Source organism: Pygoscelis adeliae, unplaced genomic scaffold (genome assembly GCF_000699105.1).
Source record: "Pygoscelis adeliae isolate BGI_AS28 unplaced genomic scaffold, ASM69910v1 Scaffold179, whole genome shotgun sequence".
Taxonomy (NCBI): domain Eukaryota; kingdom Metazoa; phylum Chordata; class Aves; order Sphenisciformes; family Spheniscidae; genus Pygoscelis; species Pygoscelis adeliae.
The window spans coordinates 300850-314660 of NW_008825612.1; the positions used below are offsets into that span (position 1 = coordinate 300850).

The 13811-nt window shown below is 41.1% G+C and overlaps 1 protein-coding gene across 1 annotated transcript in view; it reads right to left on the bottom strand.

The window, feature by feature from the left end:
- Positions 1–1058: 1058 nt before the first annotated feature.
- BRF1 (BRF1, RNA polymerase III transcription initiation factor 90 kDa subunit) overlaps positions 1059–13811 on the bottom strand; it is a 174305-nt gene continuing 161552 nt past the window's right edge. The window contains exons 16-18 of the mRNA XM_009332719.1: positions 10320–10371; positions 7073–7241; positions 1059–4840 (exon numbers count right to left, since the gene is read on the bottom strand). Coding sequence (XP_009330994.1) covers positions 4803–4840; positions 7073–7241; positions 10320–10371 — 259 coding nt within the window. The 3' untranslated portion in view covers positions 1059–4802. The remainder of the gene's footprint in view (positions 4841–7072; positions 7242–10319; positions 10372–13811) is intronic.

The window sequence follows — 13811 nt, forward strand, 5'->3', positions numbered from 1 at the left end:
CTCTTCTTACACACATGATGGGAGTAGAAAATTACAACAGCCTCTTCTGCATTACAAAACGTGATCCTAAGAACGAGTGTGCTACGATCTACTGGTGACAAATGAAGCTAATATAAAGCTTTGCAAGATTTCAGCTTTATTAACGTTATTTAACTTCTCAGACCCTTAAAGAAGGCGTATTTGATAAACACAGCTGGGGGGACCAAAAGGTTTTTGTTATGAAAGCCTGGTGTGCTAGGAAGAGAAAAATTACAGGACAAAGCCAATAACTACAGCTTGGGAAGAGCAGAAAATACGAGGCCAAGGTGGCCAGTACTTCTTAACAGCTTAGATGTTACGAGTGAGAGAGCATCAGTGATGGACATCACTGGAGAAGTTCCCAACTGCCAGTGGAAAGGGTTGGAACAGCTGAAAAGAAACTCAAATAAAAGCATCCCGATGTCAATGAGAGCAGAAGCACACAGAATATGGGAAGCCAGTGAAATGCTGGAATGACACTTACTTACTGCCTTATCAAAACTACTGTTAATTGTCCTACTATATGCTAGAACTTTGCAGTAGACACTCCTGAGGATCCAATAGTAGCTCCACTTCCAGAAAAAAATAAAAGGAGCAAATACCCATGTGCACAAAGGGTAGATGTGGATTTTGGTCTCCAAACTGTGGCGACCAGATGTTGATAAAATAACATGATTTTTTACTCAGCACACACCTTATTTATCAAGATACAACTTTCAGGAACAAGCGCTGGAACGGTTCCACTAAACACACTCACTATACATTGTTCCCACAGTTAGTTAATTATATAGCTTAGTGGAAAAACCTCGTTAATGTGATGCAGTTTACAGAAAGTATCTACATTTATCAGTGGAACAATAGCTTGTAAAAAACACTTGCCTGATTAGATGTGTCTTCCCTCTTAGAGACGAAAGAAAACTCTGAATTACAAATTTTGGCCACTACCAACCAATCATGCAGCAATCAAAAATGAGCGTTCATAAGAATGAAGACAGAAAAATGAAAAATTAGCAGGAGAGCATCATAAAAGATGGGTCATGCAAAGGTTTTACTTTTTATTTACAGCAAATATATTACAGTAAAAAAGCTTAACATGGCTCATATTGTGGTTGTGTAAGGATGATACATATGCTTACATCAAACAGGTTTAATTTCCTTGGCACTAACTGAACCAAACGCAAGGATTTAACACAAAAATAAGAAACAGAACATTTATTAGGTAAACTCTACATTAACTGTACACATCTGCGACTGGAGTTTCAATGCAATCCAAAGAATAAAAACAAGCCATCAGGATGGCAAGCACTTTTTTGACGAACATGTTTAACCCTCAAGACAAAGCTGTCTGGCACCATTTAAAAGTTGCTGTACTGAACACAGCGATTTTAAAGAAATGTCATAGATGATTAAGACACTGAAAATGCTCTCACCATAGTGAAGAATCCCATTATTTTCCTTATTTCTTTCATTTTTCACTCCCACAATACAAGAGTCTTAAAAGGCTGCATGGCAGACAAGCTGGATGCAACAGCTGGAGGGTTTTGCCTGTCAAGCAAAGTGACTTGCAGCAAAAGACATGCTTTATGCAGCAAAACCTATGATATACAGCTTGTGTGGGTTCAAATAAGAAGATCTAAGAACAACAAATGTTGAAGCCTTATAAGCTCTCTTCATTATAATCAGAATCCTGAGAAAAGCAGGGTCCAAATTACTCCAAGTGAATTTAGGCTCACTTACATACAACAAAATTGTCCAGATACATCAACAGTAGTAAACAGAGTTAATGCAGTGTTAATCTTTTTACATTTTAATGACTAGCTATAAAAACAGAAACTGGCATGTTCTAATCTGTTTACATTTCCTGAGCTTAGTTAAATCAAGAAGGAATGAACATTATAAAAATCCCAGTAAGTCACCAATAAATTAAAAATGTACATAACCACTATAGCTTAAGAAGCCTTACAATGCTCAGGGTGAAGTCTGCCTATCCGATACCACAGCCTTTCCTTTAGGACTCCTATACAGAAACCACGCCATTAACTTCACCAGCAATACTGAGATGCTATGGAATTGTAGGTCTTTTTTTTTTTGCTCTCCAAGTGCCCTTCTACCAGACTATGCCATAGCCTTTCCTAATGAAATCATATGAGAGCATTCAAAAACTGCAATCCTCTACTTTCAGTGCGGGGAACAATGTTCTCAGAAACGCAATGTGATACTGAAATTCAAATTTACTAGCAGCAGTTATTTGGGTGTGCTCTCAGCTCCCGCACATAACATCACTACATTGGCAGCAGGTTTAGTACCCTGTGGGGGAACAAACCGATGAAAAACTACACAGAAGACTGGAGGAAAGACCCTTAGCAATAAAGAATTCACCTTAGCGGTTTCTTTAAGAGCTCACATCATGCATTTGAGAAAAGCACTCGACCTACATGAGTCATACGCATGTTTATTTATGCATGTTTACTTCCTGCATAGAGAATAATGTGTACCTTGGAATAAAACCCAAGCTTTGAGAATATACTGAGAGTATAGGTATTTGTAATAGTGCTATTGGCAGATTAATTCAAACCCCAGTGCTCAAACTCAGCTGTCTCAAAGACTTGCAGAGCATGAACTTTGATAAAACAAACAACTTTTTAAAAAATTGTCTGCTTATAGCATGATTTTGAAATTACGGTGTAGATAAAAGAGAGGTAGAAAGGTTTATCTCCTCAAAATCATTTTCTGTGCAGTATTTATAAAGTATCTGAAAAAAATCTATAGGTTTTCGGTGAAAATTCCAGCTTTCCCCCAAGAATTATATGCAATCTCTTCTTTCCACTGAAGTGCTGCAAACTAAGCAACTGAAATCTGGTTCAGAAAAGCTCTTCTTCCCATTAGCCTCACTACATCATTTTTGTTACCAAGTTCTGCTTTTAAGAAGTCATTGCAGAAATACTCCTATACAGAGCTCAAAAACAACTAGCAGTTACAACCTACCCAACAAACTACATTTACCAGCCAAATAATATCAAGTCTGCTTCTAAAAAAAGCACTCGCTCTTGCTCTAGTTAAATGATCCCTCTTATGCATGCTACTGAGAGGGACAGAAGAGGTACGGAAGGCTGTATGGCCCTTCCCCTCTTTGCTGACGACCACAGGTATGATCATCGTCATTACTCTGGCTGGCAGTAGCTAGAGAGCTTCCCAAGGCAGCTTCTTTTCCTGCCACGATCCACGCTCCGCAGCGGGAGGATGGATGGTGCTTTAGTGATGAGCGCTCCTCAAAAAGGGTAGGAAGGACGAGCTGACCAGGAGAGACAGCTTAACAGAAACCACATTGGTAAGATAAATACCCGTCTTTCCCTGGTGTAAGACAAGCCTGCAAGCGCTACAGCTTTCATGATTGTCACTAGGCACGGGAGAGAGATGAAAACATCTTGGCTCCTGCATCTGCAGTCATCAAGACCATGATCCAGCGTGCAGTGCATTTCCCACGAGCTGGGAGCCTCGGACCCAGCAGTTCCAGAGAAAGGCAGGTCAGACGCAACAGGGTGGAATCTGGCAACAGGGGCTCCCTCCCTGACCCCTGCTCCCACGGCATTGCGAGAGCTGATGTATCTGGATGAGAAGGACCCGCCTGTTGACATTTCGGGACGCACAAGGCTGGAGCTCCACCATTATTCACATAGCAGTGACTGTTCAAGGGTGGGACTTGAGCCATGAAAGTCAGACTGCTGCATGGTGACCTTTAATTTACCCATAGAAAGTTAAATAAATTACATTAAATTAAATTCAGCCAAAGCAGATGCTTATTAAAAAGCTCAGCTTTTCCTTTCTTTCAACTGGTTTTAGAGACGGGCAGCTCTTGGGAGCAGACCTTCGCTCTAACTCAGCTGGACAAGAGCAGCTCCGTAGAGATGGCCAGAGTGACTCTCCTGCAGCAATACCAGCCGCAGCGAGACCTGGCTGTCCCTAGGGATGCCCAGCAAAGGCACGTGAGCACAGCATCGTCGCCTGCTTGCTCTCTACACTTCTTGCCTCACCCAGGTCTTCTCCCTCCTTCCATGTAAACCGCACCGGGCTCGCAGTGGAAGACGATTCTTCGCTGCCAACATTGCCTTCTATTGTCGTATCTTTTAAGAAATCTATGAATTGATTAATATAAAGAACTACTTACTTCATTTCAGAGAAACAGATACTGCCCTGCAAATACATAACTTGTCATTAATTTTTGATCGGCTTGGGTAAAGAAGCTTGTATACAGTAACAGGGTCATGTTTACAACACAGGTTGGAAATGTTTTCTTTCTTTTGGTTGTAGCATTGTGAGACAACTAATGCTAATTTGAGCTACAGTAGTAACTCAAATAATCAACAGGCACGCTTTTCATTTTCACCTGTCCTTCTATCTGTCCTTCTATCTGCTCCTTTTCAACAGCATGCCTAAAAGCAGAGTCACATGAATAAGAGATGTGTTGCTTTCAGCCACACATACACAGTCTATTTTGTCTCTTTTCTTCTGTTCTCTGGAAATATTACTCCCATTAATTTCATCCTCAAACTATGATCCACCAAAATAAAAAAAAATTCAAGTACAAACCCAACTTTTATTGCTGGGTTATGGGTCAATGTAAACTGACCAGAGTCAATGCCAACCTAAAATCCGCTTTACAAAAGTAAGGATTGTTCAATTACATTTGCTGACCATAGACAGCTTCTTTCACTATTCATACAGTTTGAAGACTGAAGATTTGCTGGGAACAAGACACAGTCCATGTCCTTTGGAAGTAAATGGAACTAATAGCCATCATCATCATCCATATCACAGCCATAATCTGAAACACACAAAGACAAAGGCATATAAAAATGCAAATATTCCAGGTAGATGGAAGATACAACAAAAGTACTGCTACTTTCAGGTTGTTTTCCTGCTGTGTAACTAGATGGTAAGTTGCACCTTAAGCAAGCATTTTAAAAAATCATATATTTTCTTAGGACTAAATAAAAAGTTCTTGCATGTACTTTCCTCAATAAAATAAAATTATTTGTAAGCACGTACGTGTAAATATCTCTTCTCACTTGTCACTGGACCCTCATTTAGGAATACTTGGCACATGGATATGTGAAATACTTGGTTTAATTTAGAGCTTAAGGTGATCAAGGCTGATTGTCACAAGTAATTTGGAACATGGTGGCTGATAAGCAGCAGCGTACATTTCCAAGTAGGCACGGTTCTCACTAGACATAGCCACCAAGAAAAAAAGCTGCCCTGTTTATACTATTCATGGGTTTATAAGCTGAAACTGCAAGGGTTCAGAGATAGCTCAGAGTTCCCATCCACAGCAAAGGAGCCGTGCAACAAATCCCGACCAATGCATCTGACTCAGATCTCACGTACCTACTTACTTCTAGAGGAACAACTTAAAATTTTGCCAGTGTTTTTTTACCCAATTTTGTTTTCTTAAACAATGCTGAGTGCAAAGACTGTGTAATGTGTGTGTCAGAAGGCACGTCTGTGTGTTTCTAATGCACCAATTTCTCTTCTGCGTGCTTCTGAATGCTGTGAAACAGCTATTTTCTATTGCGAAGTCAAACCTACAGATAACTATTACGTATGAGCATTCAGTAAAGTTAACCTTTATATTCCAAATTCAATACAGTGCAACATTTCACCCAAAGAGCGAAGCAAATGCTCGGAAGCAGAATTTAGTATAATCTGTAATAATTTGTGTAGAATAGGTGAAGTTCACCATCTGTAATCCCTGCAGTTATTCCAGGCAGACAGGTCTAAAACCCATGAAGAAAGCAGTTAGAAAGGAGTTATTTGTTCTGCTGAGCAGCTCTACACACCTGCATCTGAATTCTGGGAATACTCCTTTCCTTTTTCTTTTTTTTTTTTTAAACTCTGATTTTTCAGCTGTTGTCCAGACCAGACAGGGAGTAGCAGAATGTTCTCAGAATAGTTTAAAAATAGTAACATTTACAAAGAAAAAAAGCTCAGTGACCTTTATTCTATTTTTGCGGGGGGGTTATTAATAAACATAGACCCACCCTCCCCCACATGGGTGCCTTTTCTTGGGAACATTATTCTAATAATAAATGCAGGCAACAAACTGTTTTTCCTACTTTCAGCAATTATTTTCCAGTGGAGAAATCAATTTAAAAGCAACACACACTTTAGTGAAATGTATACATATTGTCCATGAAAGCTAAATTAATAGTACTGGAAAGATTTTTGCAGTAAATAACATTTCAGTAGGAAACTTATTCCCATCTTGCTTTTTCACAACCCATAATTAGCAGCTCTCATTTTAAAAATATTTTTGTGTATATTCAAAGCTTAACTTCTAAGGGGAAGTTTTTAATAAAGGATAAATGTGGATGTGTCCAGCTAGGAAAAACCGCAGCGGAGAGGATACTGCCTTTTCCTGCCAGCAAAGAAACCTAATTAAATGAGTGGCTTTGCTGGGTAACCCAAATAAATTAGCACACATCTGCATACCATACAGCACGCTGTATGCTATCAATGCAATTTCTGTGCTTGGTGAAGAACTCTTTCCTCCTAACACTTTCCCCAGAAATAGAGTGTGACAATTCATTTTGTTTTGAGCTGGACAGCCATGTCCACAGGGCTCACGGACAATCTGGACGTCGCTGCAGCCCCAGCTGAGGAGGCAGGCAGGAGCAGGGCGGCTCGGCTCGGGAGGCAACGAGCCCCGAGCACTGCTAACGGAGGGGTTACTGACCCCGTAATTCCTCAGATCCACATTAATAAACCTAATTCTGAGGAAGGCGTAACATCAGTTTGTTCTTGAGGAGGCCTCTTAGCCTAAAGCTCGAGATGCAAAGTTTTCTCAGGAGGAGCCGCTAAGAAGCTCAGGTTTCAGGCAAGGGTAACTCCAGGCTTTCCCACAGGAATGGGCAATGCCAGAAAGGCGGCAGGAGCTCTGCACGGGACGAGCTGCCGGAGGGCAGGGACAAGCAGGGGAACCCCGTCTGTCCTCAGCCCTGCAACAACGAACCCCACAGCACCAGTAGACAGTAATGTAGACAGCATCCCAGCTCACCGTTTCCTCCCATTAACTGCAAGGCGCTCATGCAGTGATCATCATCTTCTTCTATTTCTTCCTCTTCCACCTCTTCGTCAGGGTTATAAGCTACTGGGCCACTCTCCACTAGCACAGCTGCTGGTTTTTCTAAGTCAGGGGCTTCTGCTTGTGCATTTGGAAAGGTCACCTGCAAAAAAGAAGAGGGGACAGTAGAGCAGCCCTTCCTTTTGTTCAATATTTGTACAAAACTTCAGCAGCTTCCAAATGATAGGGACAGGAGAGCTGGAAGACCATGTCCAGTGCTAGAGGCTCAGCTGTTCTAGGGGACATGCAAGTTGCTCAAAGAAATGTTGCCCGAATGAAAGTCAGGCACAAACATCCATTTTTCACATAATTCACAGCCAGGTAACTGAAATATCCAGAGACGGTAACAGCAGAACAAGGATCCTCTTGCAAGCACAAGGTAAGGAAAAATATGGGAGTGAAGACTCCTCAGTAGAGCTCTGCGGGAAAACTTAACAACCTTTTCCTCATTGTGCTTGACTCACATCAGGCCTATTACACAATAACAACGTTATTGACACTTTAATGATAGCAAAAATGTACCCTTCAAATCAGAAAAAACCCAACATGTATTAGTTTTGACAGCTCTGGTTGGATTTATTTGGAGGCACAATGAGCTGTGGAACAAATAGCACTCTTTAGGCAGCACTTAATGTGATGGCAGAGCACTAGGTTGATAATACACGCCAGCACCTGTAACATTACCTGTGAAATTCATCAGAATAATAATCTCCGAACACTAACTTGGGAATTGATCACTGACGGGACCCGTTCCGTACATGCACCTCCCCAGCTGCTCCAAGGTTAGGCAGGACACAGCAGGGAGGCAGAGAAAGGGCAACACCACAAGGAGACAGAGGTGAATTTGGAGAAGGTAATATTGTCTTCGGTTCACTAATGACAGATCTGGGAATGGGGCAAGAACCAGCAATGTGGTCTGCCCCAGCACAGCCCAGGCTCTGGTCTCTCTGGAGCTCTCACTTCCAAGGTGTGCTCAGTCTAAGGCTCCACCTCCCTCCCTCATCCAGAGATGAGCTTTATCTCTGCCAGCTTTGTAACAGGGCTCTTTTCATCTCTGTTCTGTACTTGGACTATTTGGGGTTTGTACTAGGCCCTGTGGCCCAAAAAGACATCCCATTAGTGGCAACTTGAAGAACATTAAACATTAACCATTAACACTGCTTTGTCATGTAAGCAATTTTGAGAAGGGAATACTTAACAGTACCTGTCACTAGTCAGCAGTTATCAGCACTGAGAGTCATCTCCCCTACCAGGAAAGATGGAAAAGACTGGGACTGCTTCCTTGGGAAGGACAGTGGTGAGGTGCTCCTAACAATGAACGAACCAAAGGAGACCAGGAAACCCCAAGTCCTCTGGTCCCTACCACGAGAAAAGTCCTACAGTGCTTTAGATTTTAAATTACAGTATACAACTATGTATTCTGCATCTTCCCCAATTCCATTGGCAGTAAGTTCTGATTCAACATTGTAATTTATTTTATTTATTTATAAATGTATTTACTTGGGATGCAGTAACTCCCAGAATCCCTGTAACTCCAGGCACTTTAGAGATACACCGTAAGAGAAAATCCATGTACCAGAAAGCTGATAGTCTAATTATTCAAACATCAAAGCTCTTCCTGAACTTGTCATATACCATGACAGTCAACTTAAAGAATCTGTCTGAGTTTTTCAAAGTCACCTAAGGGTTTGCTCCAATAGCTCATTAATAGGGCAAAAGACACCCATTAATTTTAATAGCAAATCAAGTATTTAGATATTCGTATCACTCAAAGACATGTTTCGTGATTTTTTAATGCTCAAATTAATCATATTATTTAGAGGAACTTCCCTCCAGTTTATTTTGTATTTCCTACCACTGCTTTTGCCTCTAGAGTGATCAAATCGAGTCCATCTAGGTTTTCAGTATAAGCAGAAATAGACACAACAGTTTGAGATGAATCAGTATCATGATATATATATCAATTTATATGCTTAAAAGTATCCATCTGCTCTGAAAAAGTGGGTAAATATAAAGGAGCTACAATTGAGTCATTATTTTTCAAAATTGCACCATGCTAATTAAAATGTGACCTTCTTCTAATTATCATGTCCACTTCCAGACTGCTATACTTCTAAAAATGTGCAGAGTTTTCTAATGAGCATAGCGTAAGTAGTGAAAATGTACTTCCCCAGGCAGGATATCAAACTGTTTCTGAAAATCAATGGGGTTTAGTCATTTTAAAAATAAGGCAGTCAAACAACGCCTTTAAATAGAACTTCCTGAATTCACTTCCAGACATCCTGGACTTGAGTTTGGCACATATCTTTATGTATGGATGGGCAATTGTCAAAGCATGTTAAACTACCCAAGGAAACTGGTTCACTTTCAAAAGGGTGTCAGCATCACACGTTCATGGGAAAAAGAAGGACAAATACCTTTGGTATATTAGGAACAGAATTTTTAGATACGCAGTAGGCAGTTATTTTATCATACACAAAATGCATATGTCTACTCTGTACAGTGTGAAAATAACAGTGAAAGAAAGCAGTTATCACTTTGGCTCTGATAATAATCATGATCCCTTTGGCAGAAAATGCAAGCACACAAAGCCACCCACGGAGGGTTTCTGGCGGTGGCCAGTTACTAGCACTAACTTTTCTACGGCACTATTATATTTTCAAACCAGACAAACAAACCAGCCAAAGAGTAAGCCATGCTATATAGGGTAAGCTGTCACTTTGTGTTTCCTCACCGGTCTCCCGCAGAAGCCCAGCCCTTCCCTTGGGTCAGCGCTGGCTGCACAGAAACAGCGTTTTGCACCGTCCCCTTTCTCTGCGGGGACGGTCCAGGTGCTGAGAAACAGGCACGAGCTCTGCCCTCTCCTACTCCTCCTACCCACTTGTTTGATATGTACCTTTTTAGATGCTTGCAGGGAGTTTTCTCTTTTTTGCTGTCTAACCAGGCATTATGAGGCTGTGCTAATGTTACTGATGGGTAAGTAAGGGCAAATCTTGGTTAGAAAACAGGCAACCTCAGCTTTGCAGTGTTTGCAGTAACCAGCTCCTGGTCTGATCAGAGAGACAAGACTCTCATTTCTTTTGCCCATATCTACCACACAACCAGAGCTGGGCTGCGAAAGGCTTGTGGGAATTCCCAAGCTCAAACTGTTGTACTATGAGAAGTGCTGGACTTTACATACCTCTTCAATGGCAGCCTTTTTAGCAAGCTGTGTTGAAATCAAGGGCCTTAATCTGCAAAGAAGGAAAGAAGAGATGGTGAACATCAGAAAAGTTACACCACGCACAAGAGTGTGACACAGAGTATTCACTCTCCAAACAGTGAAAGCACTTTGCTAGTGTTATGTTGTGCAATTACTTTTTTAAAGATATAAGATAAAGAGCGGAGAGCTACAGACTCCACAATAATTAATACACACATTCCCTTGTAAGCGTCTGCCCCAGTTCAGGATAATAACAAAAGATGTCTGTCAACAATAGCAAAACCTCATCTCAATCTGCAGCCCCAGCTCAGCCTGAAGGTCTTTGAAATAGGTGGTCAAAAGACTCAACTGATTTTTTGGAAGAATGCAGACGTGGCAAAAACGAGCCACACTCCGAATCACCCAGCACCACTCTGCAACTACTTCCCTGTATTTGATGATATCCTGAGGATACCAGTAAGGTTATACACGCAGGATATCATAATCATCACAGGCGAAATTCTAACCTCCAGCTACAGAAATCATCGTCAAAAACAAGGGGACCCTGCACACCTTGAATGAAAAATGACAGAAATTGAACATAAACATTTTTAAAAATTCTGCATCAGATATGAAAAAGACCTGCGTATTTGGGGAGAAAAGATGAATCAGTATTACTCTACAGCTAAGTGTTAAATATTGTTCTTTCTGAAAAACGTTTCATAGCCTGTTGTCTCCTTACTGCCATGAAGGCTGTTCTCAATCCATCATTTAGTGCTGCTTTCTGGTCCCTCTTCCTCATCTAGACGTATCTAGTCATGAAGAGGATGACTTGCTTTCTACTGACACGCTGCTCAGACAGCTCCTCAAGTACATCTTTTAACTAAGTCTAGGCAAACAACTTAATGAATACCAATTTATGTCTCCAGAGATACAGTCTTTTATGATAAGCAGTATCTTTCTTCTCATTTTTCTATTAGTCATTCGTCCCTGTTAACACACAGATACTGGTTGTTTTCCTACTTATTTATTTATTTCAAATAATCAGCAGGAGGAAACAAAACCCCAGAGAATGAGCAGGGGAGACTCAGATCATTATCTCTGATGGAGAAGACAGAATTAAAATACAAGATATTGACTAAGCTCCAAAAAGGTTCAGAAACTGGTCATCTCTGAAATGCTTTGCAAGACCCGAAAGGCATTTTGGCAACCAAAGTAGTCCAAGGTGCCTCCTGACAGTAGATCTAAACAAAAAGAAGCCACGGGAATGCTTCAGGAGCTGTACCACTGAAGGGTCCAGAACACATTATTCTGCTACAGATACTTCTTGTCATATTTCATAATTATAAAAAATTTCAAGAAAGATACTCTTGATTCACATGAACTATCTATTACTTACAAATCCTGGTGGACTTCTGGTTTTAGAGAGGATGTATCTGAAGGCATGGACGCACTCCTCCCTATGTGCCTGTCCTTCTCTTTCCTTTATCTAACCTGAATTGTAGAGTTTTCACAGAATCATAGAATAGTTTGGGTTGGAAGGGACCTCTAAAGGTCATCTAGTCCAACCCCCCTGCTGTGGGCAGGGACATCTTCAACTAGATCAGGTTGCTCAGAACCCCGTCCAACCTGACCTGGAATGCTTCCAGGGATGGGGCATCTACCACCTCTCTGGGCAACCTGTTCCAGTGTTTCACCACCCTCATCGCAAAAAATTTCTTCCTGATTTCCTCAAATTTGAGACTACCTACCTACTGTGAGTCACTGTTTTCCAAAAGTCACGCTGTTTAGATGCTTACAAGCACATGAATGCAGCAATGTCGAAAGGTTATGTAGCTGAAGGATGCTCGTTACCAAACAGGTTGTATTTCATTGACATGACTGAAAAAACCCAACAAGGGTAAGAAATGAAGGACCTTTATTTTAAACCAGTAGTAGTGATTATTGCAATTAACATTGTACCAAAGATAGCACCTATTTCCTCCTGCTACCAAAAGACATCAGACCTCCCTGGAGCACCCTGAAATCTTTCCTCCCCCCAGTTAAAATCAAGCTGTTGAGTAAGACTCACAAGGTAATCAGAAACTGCTGACATTTCTTTTAGAGCAAATTATACATGTGCTCACACAGTGAAGAAAACAATCACAGCTATAGGAAGCAAAGAGTAAACATTCCAGTTTCATTTTAATTAAAATGGTCCCCTCATGAAAATAAAAAGACTCACACTTATGAAAAGCCTATTGGCAAACTTTAGCGCTAAATCCAAGAGCCCTTCTACACCATTTTTCAGCAGCGAGTGATTCTCACCCCCAAACTGAAATTAAAGCTGTATTTCTGTTCCATGATAATTGCTCACAAAGTATACATCTTCACTTCATTACTAGAAATACAGTGCTGCTGTTCAATTTGGGCAACACAGTTTCTCTCTCAGCTAATGCACCCAAAAGCAGCCGGTCGGATTCTGCTCCTGCTCTGCCTGCTGGGTACCTCCTGCAGTGCGATCTGAAGGGGTCACTTGCCGTGTGGGCCGAACAGTCCAGTGCGCTGTGCCTCGGTACTATGTGCTACCTACAAACACTAGTGATGAAAACTGAGAAAAGGTAAAGCCATCGTCAAGAGAGACAAAAACGTATTTCCCCCCTGAAATAATGTCTTTGATTAAAATTATATAAAAAGAAAAAAGTTATAGAAGTTATAAATATGCAAAAAGAAAAGTTAATTTCTCTCCCTTGGCTCTCCTTATGCCTGTGGAAAACGCTACTATTACTGCACAAAACCATTTAGGAAGGTTTTATAGTGGGGTTTTGTTTTGTTTCTTAAATGCCCCGATGTCCTGACCTCCTTAAACCAGAGCAGCTGCTGCCACACCAGCCATATGGAGCAATAAATTACCGGCTGCCATGGCTACAGTTATAGGCTCCTTCTGCTGTCTGGCTGCACCACAGAGGGTGGAAAAAAGTGTCTTCGTGGAAGAGCATGACTGCTTTTGAGGCTGGGATAGGTTTGAGTATTAATGATCAAAAAAGCAGCTTGGAAAAAAAAGTAACTGAAGTATCTTATCCAACTTTTACCGTGCATGACTCAACCTCATCTGTAAAAGGCTACCAAGGTACACACATGCACATATACACTACACGTGAAAAATCCTGCCCATCAAAATCCAGATCGGATTCAGGGTTGCCAAGTTCCATAAATAACAATAATATCCTGCATTAAGATACAATTCCATATATGCTAAAGCAACAACGGCCTCTATTTAAAATGTAATGTTGCGACTGGAACATAATGGGGCTCCGGGTCTTCCCAAGTGTTTCCGTAGTTGTTCAGTAGTTATGATGATTTCTAGTTGGGGGCACTTTCATTATGAACTTAGCAAATTAATACAGTTCCTTGTGGGAGGGAGTAACAAAACGAGCAACTTTCTGAACAGCAATGTGATCCATAAAAGGGGAAAAAAAGATTTTGCACAGCCCCAAGTGTTATATACACATT